We start from the raw sequence: 22,987 nt of genomic DNA on the forward strand, positions 1-22,987 counted from the left end.
AGACCAGAAGATGGCTGGAGTGGAGGATGGTAGATCCTGCCTGCCTTACTAAGGAATGTGATCTGCATTTCTATGATTGACAAGAGGAACTCACACAGCATGTTGAGTGCTCTAGGAGAAAAGGTAGTGTTTCCTAAATAAGTGAGTGAAGTGGAGTAAGAGCTAATAAGTCCTGAGTTAAAACTATGTGTTTAGGCAAAAGTTAATACCTGAAGAACTTCACATAAGAAAACCAGTATTCATGACTGAAGTTGGGAGAGCCTGGGGTAAGGAGTGGTTTTGTTGGTTTGTTTTTATATTCCAGACTAAATTCAAACTTACTGTTAGATGTTCTTGGTTCTTTGCCTCCATCTCCCAAGTGCTAGGATTATAGATGTGAGCCACTACCCCTGGTTTATCCCACGAGTGAATGTTCTATGTGCCTTTTTGAGCATTTACAGGGGTGTAAATGCTGTGTGACAGAAGTAGCTGAGCAGCTGATTTACAACAACCTAACTCTGCTTCCTCAGCTTTAAAGTAAAAATGAGAGCATCTTGTGGATTGATTTTCTCCTGCTGTGGTGGAGAACTATAGTCCATGAGAAGCTCCTCACACAGGGATGTACAACCTGTGGCTGTGATGTCATGTGTCCAGGATAGCTATGAATGTGGCTCAGCACAAAGTTGTAAACTTAATTAAAGCATCATGAGTTTTAAGTTTTTGTTTTTGTAACAGTAGGAATTTTGTAGATGACCACATCATGTTGCAGTACCATACAAAATAAATGTGTGTGTTGTGCAGGCATGAAGGACTTCAATTTTATGGTGGTGTATAGCTCCCCAGGTTACCTTCCATGTGCACAAACTGGGACCATTAGACATTACATGTTTTCAGTGACTAGACAAGTGGGTTGGCTCAACTATCTATCTATCTACCTACCTACCTACCTATCTATCTCTCATCTATCTATCTATCTATCTATCTATCTATCCATCTATCTATCTATATTGAGACAAGGTTTCTCTATGTAGTCCTGACTGTCCTGGAACTTCCTCTGTAGATCATTCTGGTTTCCAACTCACAGAGCTCCACCTGCCTCTTCTTTCCAAGTGCGGGGGTTAAAGACACGCACCACCACTGCCAGACCTGATTAGTAATAATATTTTAACTTATCATTGTAAACCATAGGGTGTTTAATGTTGTTCACAAAGCAGGTAAATATTTTTGACTATTGTGGGTCTTTGCCCACCTCCTTCTGCCCCATCAATCTCCCATTGTGCTTCATACTCAGTCCCCTGTCTCTCACTTCACCGAAGAGCCAGACACAAATCCACACACTTATGGATCCCTAATTTTTGACAAAGGTGCCAAAATTATCCAATAGAAAAAGAAAGCATTTTCAACAATGGTGCTGATCTAACTGGATGTCAGCATGTAGGAGAGTGCAAAGTGATCCATATCTATCACCCTACACAAAACTCAAGTCCAAATGGATCAAAGACCTCAACATAAATCCAGATACACTGAACCTGTTAGAAGAGAAAGGGAGGAATAATCTTGAACACATTGGCACTGGAGATAACTTCCTGAATGGAACACCAACAGTACAGGCACTAAGGTCGACAGTTAATAAATAGGACCTCATGAAACTGAAACATCTCTGGAAGACAAAGGACACTTTCTGTCGACAGGCAGCTGAAATGCAGAAAGACCTAGGCTTTGCTTTCTGTTTTTCTATCCACTAATATTCATGATAGAAGTAAATGCTGTCCCCTCTTTATTACCATTATTTTAATTCCAGTGTGACCTCTACAGTGGCCCTAGAAAACCCCCAAAATTATGGATTAAAATTGTTCAACACAAAGTAGATGACCATTTTTTTTCAAGGCAAATATCAGTGCTGTTATATAACATGCGCAGGACAGTGTTCTAAAGAGAAAACTTAGATTGCCTTGCCAGACTGCCAGAGAAAATCTCCAGGCTGCAGAGCAGGCAGGGACACTCATCTAGAGTCTGGTGGATCTGAGCTGAGATGATCTGAGAGTCAGGCAGCTAGAACTTACAAGAAAACTGAAGAGAAATGCACAGTACAGAGCTGCAGACAGGCCAGCGCTGGCCCACACAAAGCCAGGACAGTTTCTGTCCCCATCTGGCTAAGCAGAAAAAATTCACATTTTATGGCATCAGATTGGAGTTCAGAAATTTTTTCCTGAATAATGGGTGGATCCTTAGGGCTCACTGGCTGTTCAGTCTCACTGACAAATTTGAGGCCAGCCAGACACTGTCTCAAAACAGGGTAGATGGTATCTGAAGATGGTAGCCAAGGTTGTCCTCATGCACACACAAAATGAAGACAAGGGCTGGTCTTGATGGTTCATTCCTGTAATCCCAGAACATGGGATCCTGGAGCTGGAAAATGCCTGGGATACAGAGTGAGACCCTCCCTGCAAGAATCCCCACCGCCAAACAAATGCAATGGATTCAAGATTGAGACTTTCTCAGACATTCAGAAGAGTCAGGAATTCACTCGCAAGCAGTATTAGAAAATGCTTAAGGAAATCCTTTAAATTTTGGTGTTTTTTTTTTTTTTTGGATTTTCGAGACAGAGTTTCTCCGTAGCTTTTGGTTCCTGTCCTGGAACTAGCTCTTGTAGACCAGGCTGGCTGGCCTCGAACTCACAGAGATCCGCCTGCCTCTGCCTCCCGAGTGCTGGGATTAAAGGCATGCGCCACCACCGCCCAGCTTGTATTTTTTTTTTAAGCCTGTCCTGAAACTCACTCTGTAGACTAGGCTGGCCTGGAACTCACACAGATCTACCTGCCTCTGCCTCCCAAGTGCTGAAATTAAAGGCGTGTGCCACCACTTCCAGGCAAAGTTTGTATTCTTTAGCCATGTAGTGGTGACATGCACACCTTTGATCCCAGCACTCAGGAAGCAGAGGCAGGCAGATCTGTGTGAGTTCCAGGACAGCCTGGTCTACAGAGTGAGTTCCAGGATAGCATGCACTACAGAGAGAAACCCTGTCTCAAAAATAAAATAGTATTCTTTGACAGTTTCATGCATGAATATCTTGATCTACCTCCAAATCTTACTTGACAACAATAACATGGGCCAATCAGGAAGAAATGCAAGTGTATTATTAGATTCTTCTATATTTGTCAACTGTTGAATCCTGATAAAATTTTAAAGGCTGAACCAGTGAGTCATGACTAATATGTCAAAGCAGAGATAGAATACTGAATCCAAAATAGAATCCAAAAATAGTAAAGAGAACAAACGGAAACCATATAACGAGTGGAGAGATTAAGTCCAACCATGGCTGTATTCATATTAGATGTGAACGGTTTGGAGTGTCCAGTTAAGGGCTGGTAATACAGTTCAGTCGGTAGACTGCTTGACTAGAATGCTCAAAGCCTTTCATGTGGACTCCAGTACCATATAAACTGGCTATAGCGGAATACACCTGTAATCTCAGTGCTCAGGTATTGAATACAGGATCAAAAGTTCAAGGTCATCCTTGGCTACACAGTTTGAGGCCAGGCTAGGGTACATGAAACCCTGTCTCAAACAAGGATGAGGCTGAAGAGATGGCTTAGTGGTTAAGAACTAGCAGCTCTTCCAGAGGAACTGGGTTCAATTTCCAGCTCCCACATAGCAGTTCACAACTGTGTGTAACTCCAGTTCCAGGGGAACCAATGCCCTCTTCTGGCCTTTACAGGCACTGCACGCATGTGCCACACAGCTATACATGCAGACAAAACACCCACACAAATAAAATAAAAATGATTTTTAAAAATAAAACACTAGCTGGGTGGTGATGGCACATAGCTTAATCCCAGCACTCAGAAGGCAAAAGCAGGTGGATCTCTGAGTTCAAGGCCAGCCTAGTCTACAGAGTGAATCCCACGACAGCCAGGGCTATGCAGAAAAAATATCAAATCATAAGGCAACCATATACTTGGATTCCAGACACTCTATTTTTTATTCTTCACATTGTATGTGAAGTAATTTAAAGATCTTCTGACCCTGAGCAGTGAGTGTAGTGGCCTTAGTTCCTATGCTAATGCCTGCTGAGATCTGTGAGAGAGGCTTTGAGAGTTCATTCTCCCTTTGTTCTGTCTTTCTAAAACATTTCATTCTGTAGCATATAGACATCCCCTTGCCCACCAAGGAACGTCAAGTGCTGATACATATCAAGAAACCACATCCAGGGCAGGAGCCTAAGAAAGCAAGAGTCCAGAAGGGAGAGACTATTTCAAGGCCTTTGTCTTGGTTGAAGAATAGGGTTGGGCCAGCAGTGGTGGTCTACGCCTTTAATCCCAGCACTTGGGAGCAGAGGCAGATGAATCTCTGTGAGTTTGAGGCCAGCCTGGGGTACAGAGTGAGTACCAAGACAGGCTCTAAAGCTACCCAGAGCAGAAAAAAAGAATAGGGTTGTATAAAGCGTGAAGTTTCTCTCAATCCAAATACACTCAATTACTTTCTAGAAAACACTCCTTTGTATGCAGTTCTATACAAGTATGTACTACCTTGTATTGCAATTTACTAGGTTTTTTGTGTGTACTACACTAAAATATGGAAAACTTGAGTACAGATATTAGTTACTCATCTCCATACCTCTAGAACCTAGCATTGTGTTTAGCTTGTGATGCCACTCACATTTATGATCAGATGAATAAGATGAATCAAAAAATTGTCATTCAGTTACCCCCTGCAAAAATCTGAGGATCCTGGTAGAGCTCCCATGCATGATACCCGTCTGTAATTTGGAAAAAGACAAACATGTAATTGATAGCATATGTGCATATTCCTGTGGTGTGAACCAGGCCAGTATGTAAGTTTGTTTTATATGAGTATGTAGTTGTAAGAAAAGTTTGACAGTTTTCTTTAGCTGCTATACATATTTCTATATGGGCCTTTGGGTCTGCCTCTGATATCAGATCAGGAGCAGCCAAGTATCACTGTCTTCAGAGATACCTCCTATTTCATTGACTGGAAGAAACACAATTTGTTTATGGTGCCCACTTTGGATATCAATTTGGATACAGGTATGTGTCTATATTTTGTACTAAAATTTAGAAACACAAAGAATTAGAGAAATGAATATATAAGCAAATGTCTGTGAAAATAGGACCTAATAATAATACGCTGGTTTAACAAGAGGATGGGAGAGTCCACTTAGAACAAGGCAGAGTTCTAAGTGTCCCACACAAACTCAGTGAGGGCCTGCTTTGGCAGAGGCTGACACTTTTCTCTCACTTCCACTAGTGCCTCCCTGTCTCGTGCTTTTCCCAGGGCCTTTCTTGGAAGGCTTCGGTCATACTCATTTGTCAGTTTGGGAGCTTCAGAACAGTGGATGAGGGAACAACAACCCTTCTGCACGTGGAAGAGAGATGATTCTTACTGAAATGAGTGTTAGGACACAGAAAACTACTTGAAGAAATTAAATGCAACACAAATGCCAGCTGCAAGAGCGGTAACCATAGAAATCTGGCCATGGTGCTCAAATAGGGTCTAACCATGTTAATTTGGGGTGAGTTGTACTAAACGTTGAAAGGTTGGCACCAGTGAGATGGCTCAGTAGGTAAAGGTACCTGATCCAAGCCCTGACGGCCTGAGTTTTCTCCCTGGGACCACAGGTAGAAGGGGAGCTCTAGCTTGCATGTTGTCCTCTGACTTCCACACATGCACCATGGCACATGGATATGCAAACACATACACATATAATCGATTAGCATACTTATTAAATTGAATGGTTAGTGACTGGATCAATAAATACAATTGGGGAGTAGGGCTGCAACCATGACGACAGTCTTGAAGGTTTATGGTTCTGAGCTTGTCTATTTGATGGTCAGCAGAGAAAAGGATGTTCTAGGATTTTCACTAGCATGAAAAGATTGCTGCATCTTAGGATAAGGCAGCATCTTGAAGGTATCTAAGACATCAGCCTCCACAGAAGGGTCTTTGTTCTTGAGAGGACAGTTATCTAGAAGATGGTATGAGAGGAAGCATCCTAGGACAGTCTCTGGAGTAAGCATTTTGAGAGGAAATGATTTGCAGTCTTAACAGGTGGGATGTCATGGGTCTTGACTGGAAGGAAGGCCTAACTGGATTTCTGGGATCTTATTTTACAAAAACAATTGAGATTTGATCTCATTGTAGCCTATACTTGATTGAACCCAGAGTTTCATGTATGCTAGGCAGCACTCTGCCAATTGAGCCAGAGCCCTAGCCTTCGTTATCTCTGCCACTTTCATTTTTATTCTTAGACTTTATTGGTTTCCATTGTTTCTACAGTTTACGGTGTCAACCTTGGTCAGTTAACTTTGTAAATGAATAATACAGGAAAACACCCTCATTTCTCACATTCATTTTCTTCTTTACCTTTTGAGACAGAGTCACACACTGTCAAACTGTGTGACATAGGCTTGCTGTAATCAGCTTGCTGTAATCCTCCTTGTACTAGTATTTGGTTTCCCAAGTACTAAGATTATAGGAGCATGCTGCCACACCATGCTCTGTCCTTTAGTTCTTACAGGACAGAACTAGGATCCACAGGGAGATACCCTTCCTTGTGGATATGGGTGTGGAACTACCGTTATGGAATTTTAAAGGGTGCATCTAGCATTAAGAACACAGATTTGAAGTTGATCTGTCAAGGTGGACAACTCAGTTCTACCATTCACAAGCTCATACTGGACAAGGCATTTTACCAGACTGTGCCTCTTTTCTTACTTGTAAAATGTTGTAACAATAGGTCTTCCTCAAGAGCGTTATGAAGTCTAAATCTTGAGAAAGGACATTCAAGGAATTTAGCATGGCACCTGGCTTATAGTACGTTACCTGGAACATTATTACTCAAGTTGAAATTTGACCTCTGCCTCTTTGTAGCCAGACCTACCTTAGAAGGTTCACAGGAAGGGGCTTGAGAGATGGCTCGTGGTGAAGAGTATTTGCTGCTCTTGCAGAGGACCTGGGTTCAGTCCTCAGCACTCACACGGTAGCACCCGTTACTCCCGTTCCAGAGGATCTGACAGCCTCTTCTCATCTCCATAGGCACTGTACACATGTGGTATACATATGCAAATACAAGCAGAACACTGACACATAAAATAAATATTAAAAAAATATTTGGGCTAGAGAGATGGCTCAGTGGTTAAGAGCACTGCCTGTTCTTCCAGATGGCCCAGGTTCGATTCCCAGCACCCACATGGCACCGCAAAACTGTCTGTAACTCCATTTATAGGGGATGCTTGTTAAATAACTTATTTAAGGAAGGTCCACAAGATGTCCAGGTGTGGCCTTTAATCTCAGCACATTGGAAGCAAAGTAGGTGAATTGTCTGAGTTCAAAACCAGCCTGTGTAGTATCCGAGCTACTACGAGTATCATGCATGGTCCTGTAGTACCTGTACTACAGTACTACACCTGTAGCGTACCGCCTGCACTACAGGATGGTTCGCGAGCCAGGCAAGGGCCTGGAGATTGACACACACATACACAGAGACAGAGAAATGGGTCATCCTTGAAGTCTCCAAGAATGCCCCCTTTATTGTGTTCCAGGGCAGCTTATATAGGGATCCTTAACTGATAGCCACGCCCCGGCCAAACCCACCAGAAACCACTTCCCTTCCATCAGGAACTCCTTAGGGTCTTGTGCTCAGAGCAGATACAAACACAGGAAAATAAGTTGTTTTGATCAGAGCAGCTGCAAGCATAACAAGTTGTTTACAGGAAATTCAGGGTCTGGGAGTCCACAGCCCCCAACAAGCCTGGTTTACATATCAAGTTTCAGGCCCAACAGCAGTACATAGTGAGAGCCTTTCTCAAAAGGAAAAAAAATGTTACACAAGAAATAAATGAATTTTTTGTGTAATGCTTCCATAGTAAATGCACAAGGCTGCTATTTCCTTTGTACTTTACATACCTGGCTATTTTAATGTTCTTCATGTAAGTCATTATTATTTTGTTTCCATAATGTGGGTAGAGGAGCAGATTCGGGAGTGGAACTGACTATTTGAATGTAGACCTAGTAGTTCCTTCTCAGTCACAATATGGTTCTGTGTCACTCAGGGTATAAGGGGCTTGTTTACCTTATAAATTCTCCTGTTATCTTTTTCTTTAGATTTGGTGATTCCCGATGTGAGTTATCAAGTGGAGCCCAGTGAGAGGAATCAGTCTCAGGATGTGGACTCAGCGGGACCAGCTCTGCTACTTTTCCTATTTGTAGATTGCCACAGTGGATTCCCAGTCCAGCAAGCAGAAGTCTGGGGTATGTTTGGGAAAATACAGCAGCCAGGTTGGGTGTGCCAAGTGCTAAGTGGATAAAGAAAGGACTATATGAATAATGCATATATCTGTCTAAATTAGATAGTTGTGTAATATGTAAAGAATTATCACTGCCTTTCTAGATGAAATCAAGGGAAGAAGCCTGTCTCCGTGCAAGTGCAGTTAGGAGTGCTTTGGTATGTGTCCATCAGGTGCAGAGTAACCTGTTATGAGAAAGGTTCTCCTCCTGCTGGGTAACATGGTGGCTTTAGCTTGTGGAACACAAAACATAAATACCTGAATCACCTAGGCTATTTGAAGATGTACAACTTCCTGGGTCAAGTTAATTTATTATTTTTGCTATATATTGTAGAAATCTAGAATGATTGAAATATACATTTCTGTCACTTGATTCTCAAGTGATCCTCAGATGTAATAAAATTTGGAAGCCTTTTGAGTGTTTTAATCACATGCTTTAATTCAATGAACCCTAGGAAGTAAGTTTTAAAAGTTGATAACACATTCCTGAACTGAGGAAATGTTGACCCATCCTCATCACCAGCAAACAGAACCTATCTGAAAAACAAAATGCAGCTACCAAGAAATTGTACTTAACTCTGTTTTTTTGTGCCTAGAATTCCTTCCTAAGCTCTCTGGTTTTATGTGGATGTAGTCGGCCCCATGTTGGGTGCTGTTCTGATGGCAGAGGCTGCCTGTTTGTTTCCCAGCCACCCAGACCCAAATAATCACACATAAAACTGTATTAATTACAACTCTGCTTGACCAATAGCTTAAGGGCATTTCTAGCTAGCTCTTACATCTTAAATTAACCCATTTCTAATAATCTGTGTATCATCACGTAGTTGTAGCCTACCAGTAAGGTTCAATCTGGCATCCAGCATCTGTCTCCTGCAGCAGCTACATGGCATCTCCCTGACTCTATCTTCTTTTCTCCTCTATCTACTTGGAATTCCTGCCTTGCTGGTAGGCCAATGCAGCTTCTTTATTAACCAATAGAATAAAACATTCACCAGCATACAGAAGGGAATCCCACATCAAGGAAAGTTACAAGAAATGGCACCTAGACTTGCTTCAGGAAAAATCTATTAGCCTCCTTTTGGGTGTTCCTTTCTCCATGAGCTATGGAGGCTCTACCTTCATTGTGTTCTTCATAGTATAGTGTTGGTTCTCCCTGCACCACAGGTGAAACAAGACTGCCTATAACCCAGATCGGAAGCTCTCAGTGACTGGTGCCAGATTTCATGGCTGTCAAATATGAGATTAATTCTTCCTGTTACCTGCTTACCTTCCAAACCTCTATTTCCCTTCCTGGTGTGTGCATACCCAGAGGAGGAAGTACTGCTTTCCTGGGATCAAACTGTCAACTCAGAAGCCAATGTTCTTTGGTGCCCCTGCTTCATTGATTAAGGCCAAGAGAATGAGAAAGAAAAGAGACTCAATGTATCATGAATAATAAAAACCCAGAGACAGATAGTAGGGTCCAAGCTGAAGAGCAGAAAAGCAAAGTGCCAGCCACTGCCTCTTACCTCATACCTGGGGCATGTACCCACAGACAAACTGAGAAGCGGAGCCGTGGAAAGGACTTGGGGTAGAAGTCAAACAGCTTTCCTTTGTGCTGATTCCAGCTTCCCTCGTGATGTTTAAAAATCAAGTCACAGAAACCATCTGAGCCTCCCTTCCCAATCTCTAACACGAACTGTTAAACTAGGTAATATCAAAGGCCCTTCAGAGGCTCAATGCCCACCTGAGACCTAAGATCTGTTACTTCCTGGCATTTTTAAAATGCTTGCCAGAGGATAGTTTGAGTCTGACACCATGTTCTAAGTCCTATTTAACATATCCAAAGAACTCAGGTGCCCTAAAAACAGTTTGTAATGTACCAGAACAATCTATATGCCTCTGGTCAGCATGTCTCCACAGGCCTGCAGATTCTCAGTAACTATACTCAGTTGTAGATTTAAAAATTCGCTGCTGCTGGGAAGTGGTAGCACATGCCTTTAATTCCAGCACCAGGAGGCAGAGGCAGGTGGATCTCTGTGAGTTCAAGGCTTGGTCTACAGAGCTAGTTCCAGGACAGCCAGGGCTACACAGAGAAACCCTGTCTCAAAATAACAAGAACAACAACAACAAAAAAAAACCCACTTAAATATTCACTGCTAAAAAAACAATAATAAAATAAATAAAAATCCAGGTGTGGTGGCACATGCTTTTTTAATTTTTATTTATTCATCTATCTATATATCTATTTATTTTTGAGAAAGGGGTTCTGTCTGTAACCCTGGAACTGACTCTGTAGGACCAGACTGGCCTCAAACTCAGAGATCCGCCTGTCTCTGCTCCCCCCCACCTCCCAATGTTGGAACTAAAGGTGTGCAACACCACCACTCACCGCGTGACATATGTTTTTAAATCAGGCGGTAGATCACTGTGAGTTTGAAGGCATCCTGTCTACACAGTCAGTTCCAGGCTAGCCTGAACTGAATAGTGAGATCCTGTCTCAAAACAAAAATCACTGCCAGGTCTGAAGAGATAGATCTGTGGTTAAGAGCAATCACTGCTCTTGCAGAGGACCAGAGTCTGGTTCCCAGCACCTATGTACAGTGTCTTACAACTGCCTGTGTCTCAAGTTCCAGGAAGGGGTTTAACACCCTCGTCTGACCTCTGTGGACACCTGGAGGCATGTATGTATACATACATGCATGCATATATACAGATAAACATGAAGTTTTGAATTTTAAAAAGTAATAATTTTTTTTTAAAACTCCTTCAAAGTAACCAAAACAAAACCCTCCTTGTTTAGGCCTCTGAAGGAGATACAACGAGGGACAGCAAGGCTAAGTTTGCCCTGTCTTTCCCCATCCTTCCTTCTCCAGAGCTCTGTGTGCTAGGAAACAGATTGTGCAGAATTAGTCTGTGTTCGTGTGTCTTTAAAAAAAAACCAGTCGGCTGGCCTCCCGCCCACCTTGTCATGGTAACTTCTATGATTAACTCCTTATTTTGCCACAGTGCCAAAAGCATCTGGTGGTAGGAGCAGTTTTAGGAATAATTTTGTTTTGTTTTGTTTTTAATTAAATGTCTGCCTTCAAAAACTTCTCATTTCTTGGGTTCTTCTTGGGTCCAGAGTATATAAAATAGAATCTGCATGCTCCATCACCATGGCAACAGCAGTACTCCCCTTTGAACATTGCGTGTGTGTTTCAGAATACTTCATTTTACATGATCCCAGTTTATCTAGACAACATATCTGAGAGAACACATAAGAAAAATATTTTCTGCACTGAAGTGAGAAGAGTGAAGTTACCTCATCACTAGCTGGTGATAAAAATAAAAAAATAACCTCAAATCTATGCTCTCTTACTTCTAGTTCCAGATTCCTTTTAAGTCCATATATAATTTCTCTCTCTGGAGAGCATTGGGATGTTCCATGAAAAGAAGTGTTCCAACTCTTACCTTTTAAAAATGTGCGTGTGTGATATCTATGCGTGAATTCTTCACCTAGGTGTATGTATATCTGCCACCTGGATGCTTAGCATCCTCAGATCAAGTCCCCTGGAACTAGAGTTACAGACAGTTGTGAGTCACCATGTAGGTGATGGGAATCAAACCTGGTCTCTGCAAGAGCAAGTGCCCTCACCTGCTGAGCCACCTCTCCAGCCCCACATGGCAGTTTCTGAGTGATGCTAAGCAGAGGTTACTTCATCTGAGATCACCCCCATTTTGCATATTTTAATTAGTTTGAGACAGGAACTTGTATGTCCCCAGGCAGCCTCAAACTCACTGTATATCTGAGGATGCCCTGGAACTCCTTATCCTCCTGCCTCCATCTCCCAAGTGCTGGATTAGAAGTGTGTGGAAATCAAACCTAGGGCTATTTACATGCTAGGCAAGCACTCTACCAACCGAGCAACATCTTAAACATCTCACCCCATCTTAAACGGTCTGACATTCACAATTCCCAGGGTAATTTCTGTAAGTTTTAGCCTTTCCTTTAGCACAGAACATTGGAAAGAAATGACACCCTGCAGACAACTGGAGGCTCACTTAACAGTGACGCTCAAGTAGGAATGGAAGAGGTTAGACACTCCTAAGAGGCTTCCTTTTCCTTCGGAAGGTACCACTATCATTGTTCGTAGCATGGATTAAGCATTTATTTTTTTCAAAAACAATGTGACTCATTTAATTTTCCTAAGCTTGCTTTCATTTGCCAGTGGGACTTCAGAGGGGCTTTCTCTAAAAATCGGGGTGGAGAAGTGGAAGTAGCTTCTTCGGGAGCACTACCCCAGCCCCAGCCCCAGCCCCAGCCCCAGCCCCGACACAGGGCACATGCACAGAAGTCCTGAAAGTGCGTCCTCACTCATGGCTCCCACCATTGTCATCCATCCTCTTAGGACTCCACACTTTGCTCACAGCTCATCTCAGTGCCATCCTCTCAGAGAGCCGCAGCACCGTGCAGGAGTCCATCCAGTCAGCTGTGGACCAGGTCTTGGAGCGGTATCACCAGGCTGCCCAGGTAATAAATTACAACCTGGGAGTTCACAGGCTCCCTCGATGTGCCCTCCATTCTGCCACCTTGGTGAGGTCCCAGTGCTGCAATTGGACAGGGACTCAAGCTTTCACTTAGGCCACGCAGCCAGTTTGTGCTGGAGCAGCTGCAGAGGTAACAGCAACAAAACAACAGAATAGCATGGCTGCCAGACCTCTTTTTTTTTTTTTCTTCCAAGACAGGGTTTCTCCATGTAGTCCTGGCTGTCTTAGAACTTACTCTGTAGACTGGGCTGGCCTCAAAGTCAGAGGTCTGCCTCCCAAGTGCTAGGATTATCAGCATACACCACCATGGTCCAGCCATACCTCTTCTTATCTGTGCATCTTGATCCCACAAATTCTCTGGAGCTGTTATTTCAATAAACCTTACCTCTTCCCTCATTTTCCCTGTTCTTTCATAATGTCACACTGCTTCTGCCCAGACTGAATTCTTCCAATCTGTGTGCTTTTAGTAATACATTTCCAACTTCCTTGTAGAAAAAAAACTGTCAACTGAAGAGCAAAGCTTAAAACTAAAAACAATAAAACAACATTAGAGCTGGGTCTGGTCGTTTCCTTATGTGACCACAGCACTTGGAAGGTTGAGGCAGGATGACTGAAGTGTAAGGCCAGGCTGAGTTATAGAATGAGTTATGGGCAGCCTAGGCTATAGTATGAGACCCTGCCACAGAGTTAGGGGCCGAGAAACGCTCAGCTGTCAAAGCACTTGCCACACAACCTGACCAACTGGATTTGATTGCAGGGACTCATATAAAGGTGGCGTGAGAGAACCAACTCGGCGACCCCCACGCATGCACTGTGACATGTGCAGACCCATACATCATGCACTCAAACAATAATGCATTTAAAACAAAAAATTAAATATTTGTTTTATTTTGTTTGCTTTTTAAAAAAGATTTGTTTTTAGAGCTGGAGAGATGGCTCCGCAGTTAAGAGCATGGCTGTTCTTCCAGAGGACCTGGTTTCATTCCCAGCACCCACAAGGCAGCAACAACTGTCTCTGTAACTCCAGTTCCAGGGCATCTGTTGCCCTCTTCTGCCCTCTGCTGGCACCAGGCACACACATGATACAAAAATCTTCATGCAGAAACACTCAAACACATAAAATAAATAAAAGCTGGGTGTGCAAACACCTTTAATCCCAGATCTCAGGAGGTGGAGACAAGTGAATCTCAGAAGTCAAGGACAATCTGGTACATAAAGTGAGTTCCTAGCCAGTGAGGCCCTGTCATAGTACATAGAAACAAACATCCAACAATAAAATATTTTTATTATGTGCTTGTGTGTGTGGATGGAGGGCACTGAAGCTAGGTGGCTGTGAGCTGTCTGACATGGGTGCTGGGAACCAAACTCTGCAATAGCAGTATTTGCTCATAACTGCTGAGCCATGTCTCTAGTGCCAAATATGTTTTACTGTTCTGTTTGTTTGAGAAACAAGGACTGACACAGCCTAGGCTAACTCAAACTCTTACTGGAAAGTGTGACCTTGACCTTCTTTCTGCTCCTCCTGCCTCCACTTCCTGGTCAGGGATTACAGGTACTTCCAGACCTGTTTTATTAAAATACCTGGTTTATTCTGTGCTGGTTCAGGGTCTCGTACATGCTTGGCCAGCATTCCATCAACTGAGCCCCATTCCCATCCCTACCCAGTGTCTTACTGTCTTTTCTTAGTATGTTACATCATTACGCCATCTCTGGAAGAAGAGAATGCTTTAAGGAAACAGCACCATCATCTTATTGAGTGTTGTTGGTGGAACTGTTGCTGTTCTGCCTTGCCTGGAGCCTTTCCCCTTTGGCATTCTAGAGCCAGTGCTTTGGGACTAATATGGTTTCCTCCTTACTCCAGGCTCATCAGAGACTGCAGGGCTCCCTCTCTGTGGCTGTGAATGCCATCACGAGTGTGCTGACTGGAAGCACCTGCAGCAGCTTCAGGAACACATGCCTCCGGGCTCTTGAGGTTAGCATTAGCAGATGGGGGTGGGGGAGTGGCCACGCTGAGTGACACTGCAGCATCCCTACAACCCACACAGTGCTGGGGGAAACACCTTCAGGTTACTCTACTTAGTGCCAGCTTTGAGTGTTTTCAGAAGTATTTGTTGAGGCCGGGCGATGGTGGCGCACGCCTTTAATCCCAGCACTTGGGAGGCAGAGGCAGGCGGATCTCTGTGAGTTTGAGACCAGCCTGGTCTACAGAGCTAGTTCCAGGACAGGCTCCAAAGCCACAGAAAAACCCTGTCTCGAAAAAACAAAACGAAACAAAACAAAAAAAAAAAAAAAAAGAAGAAGTATTTGTTGGGGTTGGAGAGATGGCTCCGCAGTTAGGAGGTGCTCTCCCAGCAGGCAGTGGTGGTGCACGCCTTTGATTCCAGCACTCAGGAGGCAGAGGCAGGTGGGTCTGAGTTCAAGTGGTCTAGAGAACCAGTTCTAGGACAGCAAAGGCTACACAGAGAAACCCTGTCTCAAAGAATAATTAATTAAAAAAACAATTTGTTGAAGGATAGCAGTATATATACCATTTTTATAAATGAGAAAAGTTGGGGCTGGAGAGATGGCTCAGAGGTTAAGAGCATTGCCTGCTCTTCCAAAGGTCCTGAGTTCAATTCCCGGCAACCACATGGTGGCTCACAAACATCTGTAATGAGATCTGTGCCCTCTTCTAGCCTGCGGGCATATACACTGACAGAATATTGTATACATAATAAATAAATAAATAAATATTTTTTAAAAAATAAATAAATATTTTTAAAAAAGAGAGAGAAAAGTTATTTAAGAGTTATGCTTCTTTTATATCACACAACTTGCTCAGAGAGCTAGAATTAGACCCTTGATTCCCAGCTCCTTGTTGAAGATGACATCACGACCTCATGGTGACACAATACACTAGAAACAACTATGCAGACACAGCGCCGTGTATGTGAACAGAACAGGGTGCAATGTAATTTGACATCAGAGCTTGGGGGTCAGTCAATTCTTGACTTGTTACTTGCTACGTGGAGTTGGGCCTATATATAACTTCTCTGAAACTTGTTTAATAGTTTGGGGAAAATAAGAGCCCCTCATGGGCTAGGGGCTAAATGCATGCTATAATCTGAATGTTTATATCATACATGCTGGTCTTAGGCTACCATACCTAGCTCAAGATACATTTTGGGGGGGGGTCACCATTTCTCTGTGTAGTCTTGGCTGTCCTGGAACTCATTCTATAGATCAGGCTGGCCTCAAACTCACAGAGACGTTTCTCCTCTGCCTCTCTGATTACTGGGATTAAAGGCGTGTGCCACTACCACTTGGCAGCTCAAGTTTTTGGAACTGTCAAGATATCTCAGGTAAAAGCGCTTGCTTTCAAACTTGATCACAACTGAGTTTGATCCCTGGAGCCCACATAGTTGAAGAAAATCACTCTTGGATGTCACTACATTATTTTGTTTGTGTATTAACAAAGAAGCTTGCCTAAAGATCAGAGTGCAGAGCTAAACCACTAGAGGCCAGGCGGTGGTGGTACACACCTTTAATCCCAGTACTTGGGAGTACCATGCCTTTATTCCCAGCACTAGGGAGGTGGAGGCAGGAAGGCTGAGTGGAGAGAGGAATATAAGGCAGGAAGAGACAAGAGCAGTGCAGTCTGGAGACTCAGTCTGAAGCAGAGGACACAGTCTGAGGACAGGTTCGCCCTTTTGGTCTCAGGATTCAGTAGAGATAAAAGGTCTCCCTAGTGGCTGACTGCTCTGCTTCTCTGATCTCTCAGCTTTCACCCCCTAATATTTGATCCCAGGTTTTTTTTATAAGAACAATTAGAACTTGTGCTACACTTGGAAGTTGTCGTCTGACCTCCACATGTGCACTCTGTGGTTGTACATGTACATGCGTGCACTTGTACATGCACACGTGCACACACACAAAGAAAATGGTTTTCTTTTTGAAACAGGGTTTTTCTATGTAAAACGTCCTGGTGTCTTGGAACTTACTATGTAGACCAGGATGGCCTTGAAATCACAGAGATCCTCCTGATTCTCCCTCCCAAGTACTGGGATCAAAGCTCTTGAGGCTGTGCTTTCCAGCTGGCGGTTTTGTTCTCTGAGAGGGGTCACATGACTGGGATTGTAACAGGGCCCCTTGACCTTAGCACAACTGACTCCATGGTGGAAGTACCATTCAGCCTGTAAAACTCAGCACATAGGCCGCGCCACATGCCAAAACTAAAACAAAGACTTAACCAAAGTCTCATCTGTCGTGAGAATAGCGGTGTGCCGGCTGGTGTTTGGTCACCTTAACAGAAGGCTGAGTCATCGGAGAGGAGGGAACCTCAACTGAGAAAATGACCAGCTCTGTAGGCAAGCCTGAAGGGCATTTTCTTGACTAATGATTACTGTGGTAAGAATGGTGCTATCCTTGGACGGTGATCCCGGGGTACAGAAGAAAGTGGGCTAAGCAAGCCATGGAAAGCAAGTGTTCCTCCATGGCTTCTGCTTCAGTTTCTGCCTTGAGTTCCTACCAAGATAAAATAGACTATTTCTTCCCCAAGTTGCTTTAGCCATGGTGTTTTGACACAGAGCCATGAATGTGTGTGTGCATGCCAGTACTCAGATCAGTTCATGATCTACCTGGGAACCAACAGTTCCACCTACAATTAAGAGTGTCATGTCTCTACCTCGACCCACAAGGAATGACGCGACCACCGGAGCTCTTCTCACTGCAGTTTATTCCAGGACTTTATTCACTTTCTCTCTCTCTCCCTCTCTCCTCTCTCTCTCTCTCTCTCTCTCTCTCTCTCTGTCTCCTCTCTCTTCCTCTCCCTCCTCTCTCTCTCTCCTCTCTCTTTCCTCTTTCTTTGACCTCTCTCCTCGGGCAAACCTCTCTCTCTGGGCAAACCTCTCCCAGCCCTTAAGTAGGCACGGGCTGCCAATCCCGGATTGCCAGGTGGGCACTGCCCATAGGTTCACGCATATGCAAGCAGCTGATGATCATTGCGTGATCACAGCATAGGTCAGGCCTTAGCCATCTCAGGAGTTGATTATACATCTCCATCAGGTGTGACACCACGCAGCTCGCTACATAAGAGGGTCTTCCCACATCAGTTAACATAATCAGAGCAATCATTGGCCTGTCCAGAGGCCTTCCGTCCAGGTGATTCTAAATGTGGTCAAGGTGACAATTAACATTAGCCATCATTGCTGCACACCCTGATCTCAGATAACCAAAACTATGAGAAAGAAATGTGGAGCGCTCATAAGCCTTAGTCTGTGAAAATTCATAGTAGTGCCTGAAGAAACTGAGACTGAAAATACTTTATGCAAAAAGTATTTTTTACTTTTTTTTACTGTGTTAGTCACCTTTCTTCCCCTGGGGTCATAGGGTGAGGAACTGGGATTGCCAGCAGATCACAGATTCCCTAGCTGTTGCTGCTGCTTCCCCTCCAGACAGTCTTTGGCTGCTTGGGAATGCTGTGTAGATGAGGCTGGTATTGAACTCACGGAGCTCCATCTACCTCTGCTTCCCAGGTCTGGCTGTTTCTTTATTTTCATGTGCCCCTTTTTTCTTAGAAGATAATATAACACATAGACAAACTTTAGTACTAATTTCTATCACTATAATTTTAATTTTTGTACATCTCATATCGTATAGTAAAAACCAAGGAACTATATTTTTATATATATAATGGCATTTCATCAATTTCAACAGGGTTAGAATTTGCTTTAGTCAATAAATAGTGTACTTTGTTACTTAATCTAATCACCCAGTCTTCTAAGTTGGTAAGTTTTATTGCTGTATATAGTGTCTCAGTTAACACTCTGTGATATCTTGTTTTATCAAAAATTATTCGTAGAATAAAGTGCTTTGAACTATTGGCACAAAGAATGATGCCTTTATAAGCAAGTGCCTTTAAGTCATGACTTCATCTTTGGGCATGTAGTTGATGGGGTAAAAAGAAGTGGCCCTGGCTTTTGTCCTACCTGATCTTGAATGGGTCACTTCTTTTTGAATTTCAGTTTCTTGTGTATGAAATTAATGTGTTGGGGGCCAGAGAAATGGCTCAGCTGTTATAAGAGAACTTGCTGTCTTTCCAGAGGACCCAAGTTTAGTTCTAAGTACCCACATCAGGTGGCTCACAACAGCCCCAGGGGGTTTGACGCCTCTTCTAGCCTCTACAGGATCCTGCGCACACATGACTTACAAACATATAAGCACACACATAAAGTAAATCTTTTTTTAAATTAATGCATGGTTTCAGGTGATTCCTCGTGTTCTTTGATTCTGACACCCCACAGTCCAGCACTGAAGCAGCAAAGGCTGATCCGTATGCCCAAGATACAGACTGCATTCTCTGGCTCTTTTCTCTAGAAGGCCTATCTGAGGAAGACTTCCTACCTCTTTCTTAGTCTCGCTGAGGAATCCCACGGCATCAGTGGGAATCACTTCTTTCTCGCTCATTTTAGGGAGGAGAATCTTTTACAACACAAACATGAGACAGAGGGATTTCTGGGATATCTATCTGCTGCAAACAAAAACCTTGGTTGAAGATCTTGCTTAGGTGGGAAGACATATGGGAGCCACATACCGAGCACCCGTAGAGACAAATCCGTAAATACAGCAGAGAAGGTTGTATCTTGTCTTCCTCAGGCTCTGCAGCTCCCCCTCTGGTTCCAGTGGTGAATTCAGCCTTCTCTGTCTCGTGAATTTCAGGCAGCTGACACACAGGAATTTGGGACCAAACTGCACAGATTATTTTATGATACCACCCAGCACCGACTTCTGCACCACTGCTCATGTGACACAGAACAGGTAAGTGTGACGATAATAGTATTTTAGTGGAAATCTCCCATTCTGATGTGGGAACCCTTAATTCAGGGTGGGTGAGTACAAATGCTTCAGGTGGTACGGCTGGCCTTTCAGCAAAGATGCCCTGGCCCAAGAAACGTCACAGAACCAAGTGCTTTGTAGAAGCCGAGAGCATGGCCGGACACTGGGTTCCATTTCTACCACTGGGTCATTGTTGGCATCGTTAGAGATATGATTTAACCTTGCCGAGCTTTGGTTTTGATGCCAGTAAAATAATAATAATGCATGCCTAAAATTACTGTTGTGAGGCTTGTGCCTCATAAAAATCTACCGTTAGCAGTTCACCCTCTGGGTGCTGGAGGCCCAGAGTTCTCAGTGGAGGTTTCTACTCCAGCACATTTGGTGACCGTGTCCTCTCACAAGGGGAGATCTTGCCTAAAAAATTCTGTATGCCTTCAGATTCCAGGAATAGCTGGGAGTAAGTTGTTCAACTAAAGCCCACCTTTCTGGTTCGTCTACTCTCCCTCCCTCTCTCCCTCCCTCTCTCCCTCCCTCCTTCCCTCCCCCTACCCTTTTAGTTTTTCAGAACAGGTCTCTCTTTGTAGCCCTGGCTGTCCTGGAACTCCCTTTGTAGGATCAGACTAGACTTGAACTCAGAGATCTGCCTGCCTCTGCCTCCTGGGATTAAAGGTGTGTGCCATCACACCAGTCTCTGGTTCTCTTGACATTTAAAAAAAACTAAATTATTAATTAAATAAGCAAAAGACTAAAGATTAAATCATTACACCATGGCTTCTGGGAAAGAGGAAGGGAAGGAGGGAGGGAGGGATTGGTGTCAAGATGGCTACTTAATGTCAGGCAATAAACAGAACAGTCATTCCTGAGAAATGGAAAGCAAAATAAAAATGTTTTTGAGAACAGGGTCTTAATATATAGCCTTGGCTGTCCTTGAACTCTATGTAGATCAGACTGATGCTAAATTCATAGAGACCTGTCTGACTTGCTTCTTGAGTGCTGAGATTAAAGTTGTGTGCCACCAGATCCCAGCACTCAGAGGCATCTCCAGCCCCCACACAGTATCTCACCATTCATTTCCTAGAGTGACTCTAGCAGACTTTCAGAAGGGAGGACCTTCAGTACGCCCTTCGCACCCGTTCTCCCTTTGTCCCTGGTCTACTTGATTGGATAGGGAATCTAGGTCCTCAGGCACAGAATGATCTTCAGAGTTTTTGGATTTGCCCTTCTCTTCAGTGAGGCTGGCAGCCCACGCCACTGCGCCTGTCACAACTTCCATCATACTTGTCTGCAGCCCTCAGTTGGCTCACTGTGAAACCTCCCTGCTTTCCACTGGGCTGGAGAGCTGATGACTGCACCTCAGCAAGTAAAGCTCACAACTGCTATATTAGTTCCTAGAGATGCTCTAAGACATTACCAGAAACACACAACTTAAAACATTATTTATGCCGGGCAGTGCTGGCGTACACCTTTAATCCCAGCACTCAGAGGCAGAGGCACACGAATCTCAGTGAGTTCAAGGCCAGCCTGGTCTACAGAGCGAGTTCCAAGACAGGCTCCAAAGCTACAGAGAAAATGTCTCCAAAAACCAAAACAAAGCAATAGATAGACAGACAGACAGACAGACTCATCATTTATCCTGTCAGTTTTGGAAGCCAGGCATCTAAAATCAAGGTGTAAGCAGATCTGTGCTTCCTTCAGAGGCCCTGGCAGAGTCCATCCTGTCTCTCTGGCTTCCTAATTTGTGGTTTACATAACTCCAGCTTTTGCCCCCATCCATCTTCACCTAGCCTTTTCCTACCTGTTTCTCAGCTTTAGGAGGGCTTGCCCTGAATCCAGCATGATTGTATCTGCCACAACCCCTTTTCCAAATCTCACACTCAGAGGCGCTTGGTGTTAGGGCCCGGATACGTGGGGAAGCGGGGGAAGGGGCACCGTCCAGTGTAGCACAGCCCAGGAGAATACGGCATGAGCCATCGCTAGGACCCGGGAAGACCCCTCAGGATCTAGAGTGCCTGTTTCTGGAGATCTTTTGGTGGACCTCTGACATCCCAGTGAGATCTGAAGGACTCTATCTGACCTCTTTACCTTGTTTGGTCCTAGCCTAAGGGCCATCCATAGCCCACTTAACTTGGCAGATGGCTGGTGAACCCAAGGATCTCAGAAGAAAGGAGCATTTACAGAATACCTAGTCTGTATTTCCACCTCAGTCTCCACAAAGATGTTCTGAGCTAGGTCATTGTTGTCCATCTTATAGACAAGGTAACTGTAAAACCTAAAACTTGCTAGTCACAGGGCTCACAGCCTGATCACAGTGTGCCTTTGTAGGAGTGAGTGACAAGCCCAGGGAAGAAGAGCACATCCATCCTTTGTCATTCCTTCTTCCCTCTAGAACCAGCCACTGTGTGATAACTCATTGGTGGCGCAATAGCGGCACCCAGTGGCCTCAGGCACAAACTACATGATCAAGGTCCTAGGTCAAATTCTTTTATTTGTGGGCCTATCACTTTGTTTCCATGGCAACTAGCCAACTCACCTAATATAGAATCAACCCATCTATAGTTTAAGGAGAAATGGGCAGTTCTCTAAGGAAAGGTTTGGTTTCCTAGGGTGCAGACTAGAACTGAATGTTCCAGTGTTGAATCCAGGGAGCTGTGTTTTTGAGGATCAGGCTGCCTCTCTGGAAGCCCAGATATTGACGGGTATGCAACCTGTCTTAGGTGGATCATCCCTCAGCAAAACCAGTTTGTAAAAGAAGTCAGACATGTCTGTTACTTAAGACTTCCCCCAGCTAGAGTAAACTGAAACGGCACTGTTTCTTGGGGGCTATCTTTGTCCTTAGTGTGTTCCTGGGAATGCAATTACACAAGTTGGAACTTGTGTTAATAAGCAATGTAGACCAGGTATGGCGGCACACACCTTTTAGGATATGTGTCTCTGAGGATTTTGGTCTATTGGGAGAGACTGTGGAACCAGCCACAGAAATGCTGAGCAGTGACTGTAACTGCATAGCTCTGTAACATAGCCAGGTATGGAAGTGTACACCTTTACCCCAGCACTTGCGAGACAGAGCCCAGCCTGGCCTACACAGTAAGTTCCACTACAGCCAAAGCTACGTAGTAAGACTGTCTTTTGGGGGGAGGGGGGAAGCAGTGTGTTATAGAGTGTATTTTACTGTGATGTAATTCTGATGTAGGACTTACCTTTTTTGTTGTCTTTCATGACAGGGTTTCCCTGTGTAGCCATGGCTGTCCTGGAACCTGCTCTGTAGACCAGGCTGACCTCATACTCAGATATCTGTAAACACAGGCTGCTTGTTCTTCCCGGCCACCCAGACCCGGAATAATCACACAGAAACTGTATTAATTAAAACACTGTTTGGCCAA

The 22,987-nt window shown here is 44.0% G+C and overlaps 1 protein-coding gene across 1 annotated transcript in view; it reads left to right on the top strand.

Annotated features, from left to right (window-relative positions):
• The window catches only part of CUNH11orf80 (chromosome unknown C11orf80 homolog), an 82,250-nt gene that overhangs the window by 56,345 nt on the left and 2,918 nt on the right, over positions 1-22,987 (top strand). The window contains 5 exon segments of the mRNA XM_041662194.1: positions 4,880-5,027; positions 8,104-8,250; positions 12,656-12,777; positions 14,656-14,766; positions 19,491-19,589. Of these exon segments, the coding sequence (XP_041518128.1) occupies positions 4,880-5,027; positions 8,104-8,250; positions 12,656-12,777; positions 14,656-14,766; positions 19,491-19,589 (627 nt within the window).

Source organism: Microtus oregoni, unplaced genomic scaffold, assembly GCF_018167655.1.
Source record: "Microtus oregoni isolate MIOR12 unplaced genomic scaffold, Mior012 000012F_ref0000307, whole genome shotgun sequence".
NCBI lineage: Eukaryota > Metazoa > Chordata > Mammalia > Rodentia > Cricetidae > Microtus > Microtus oregoni.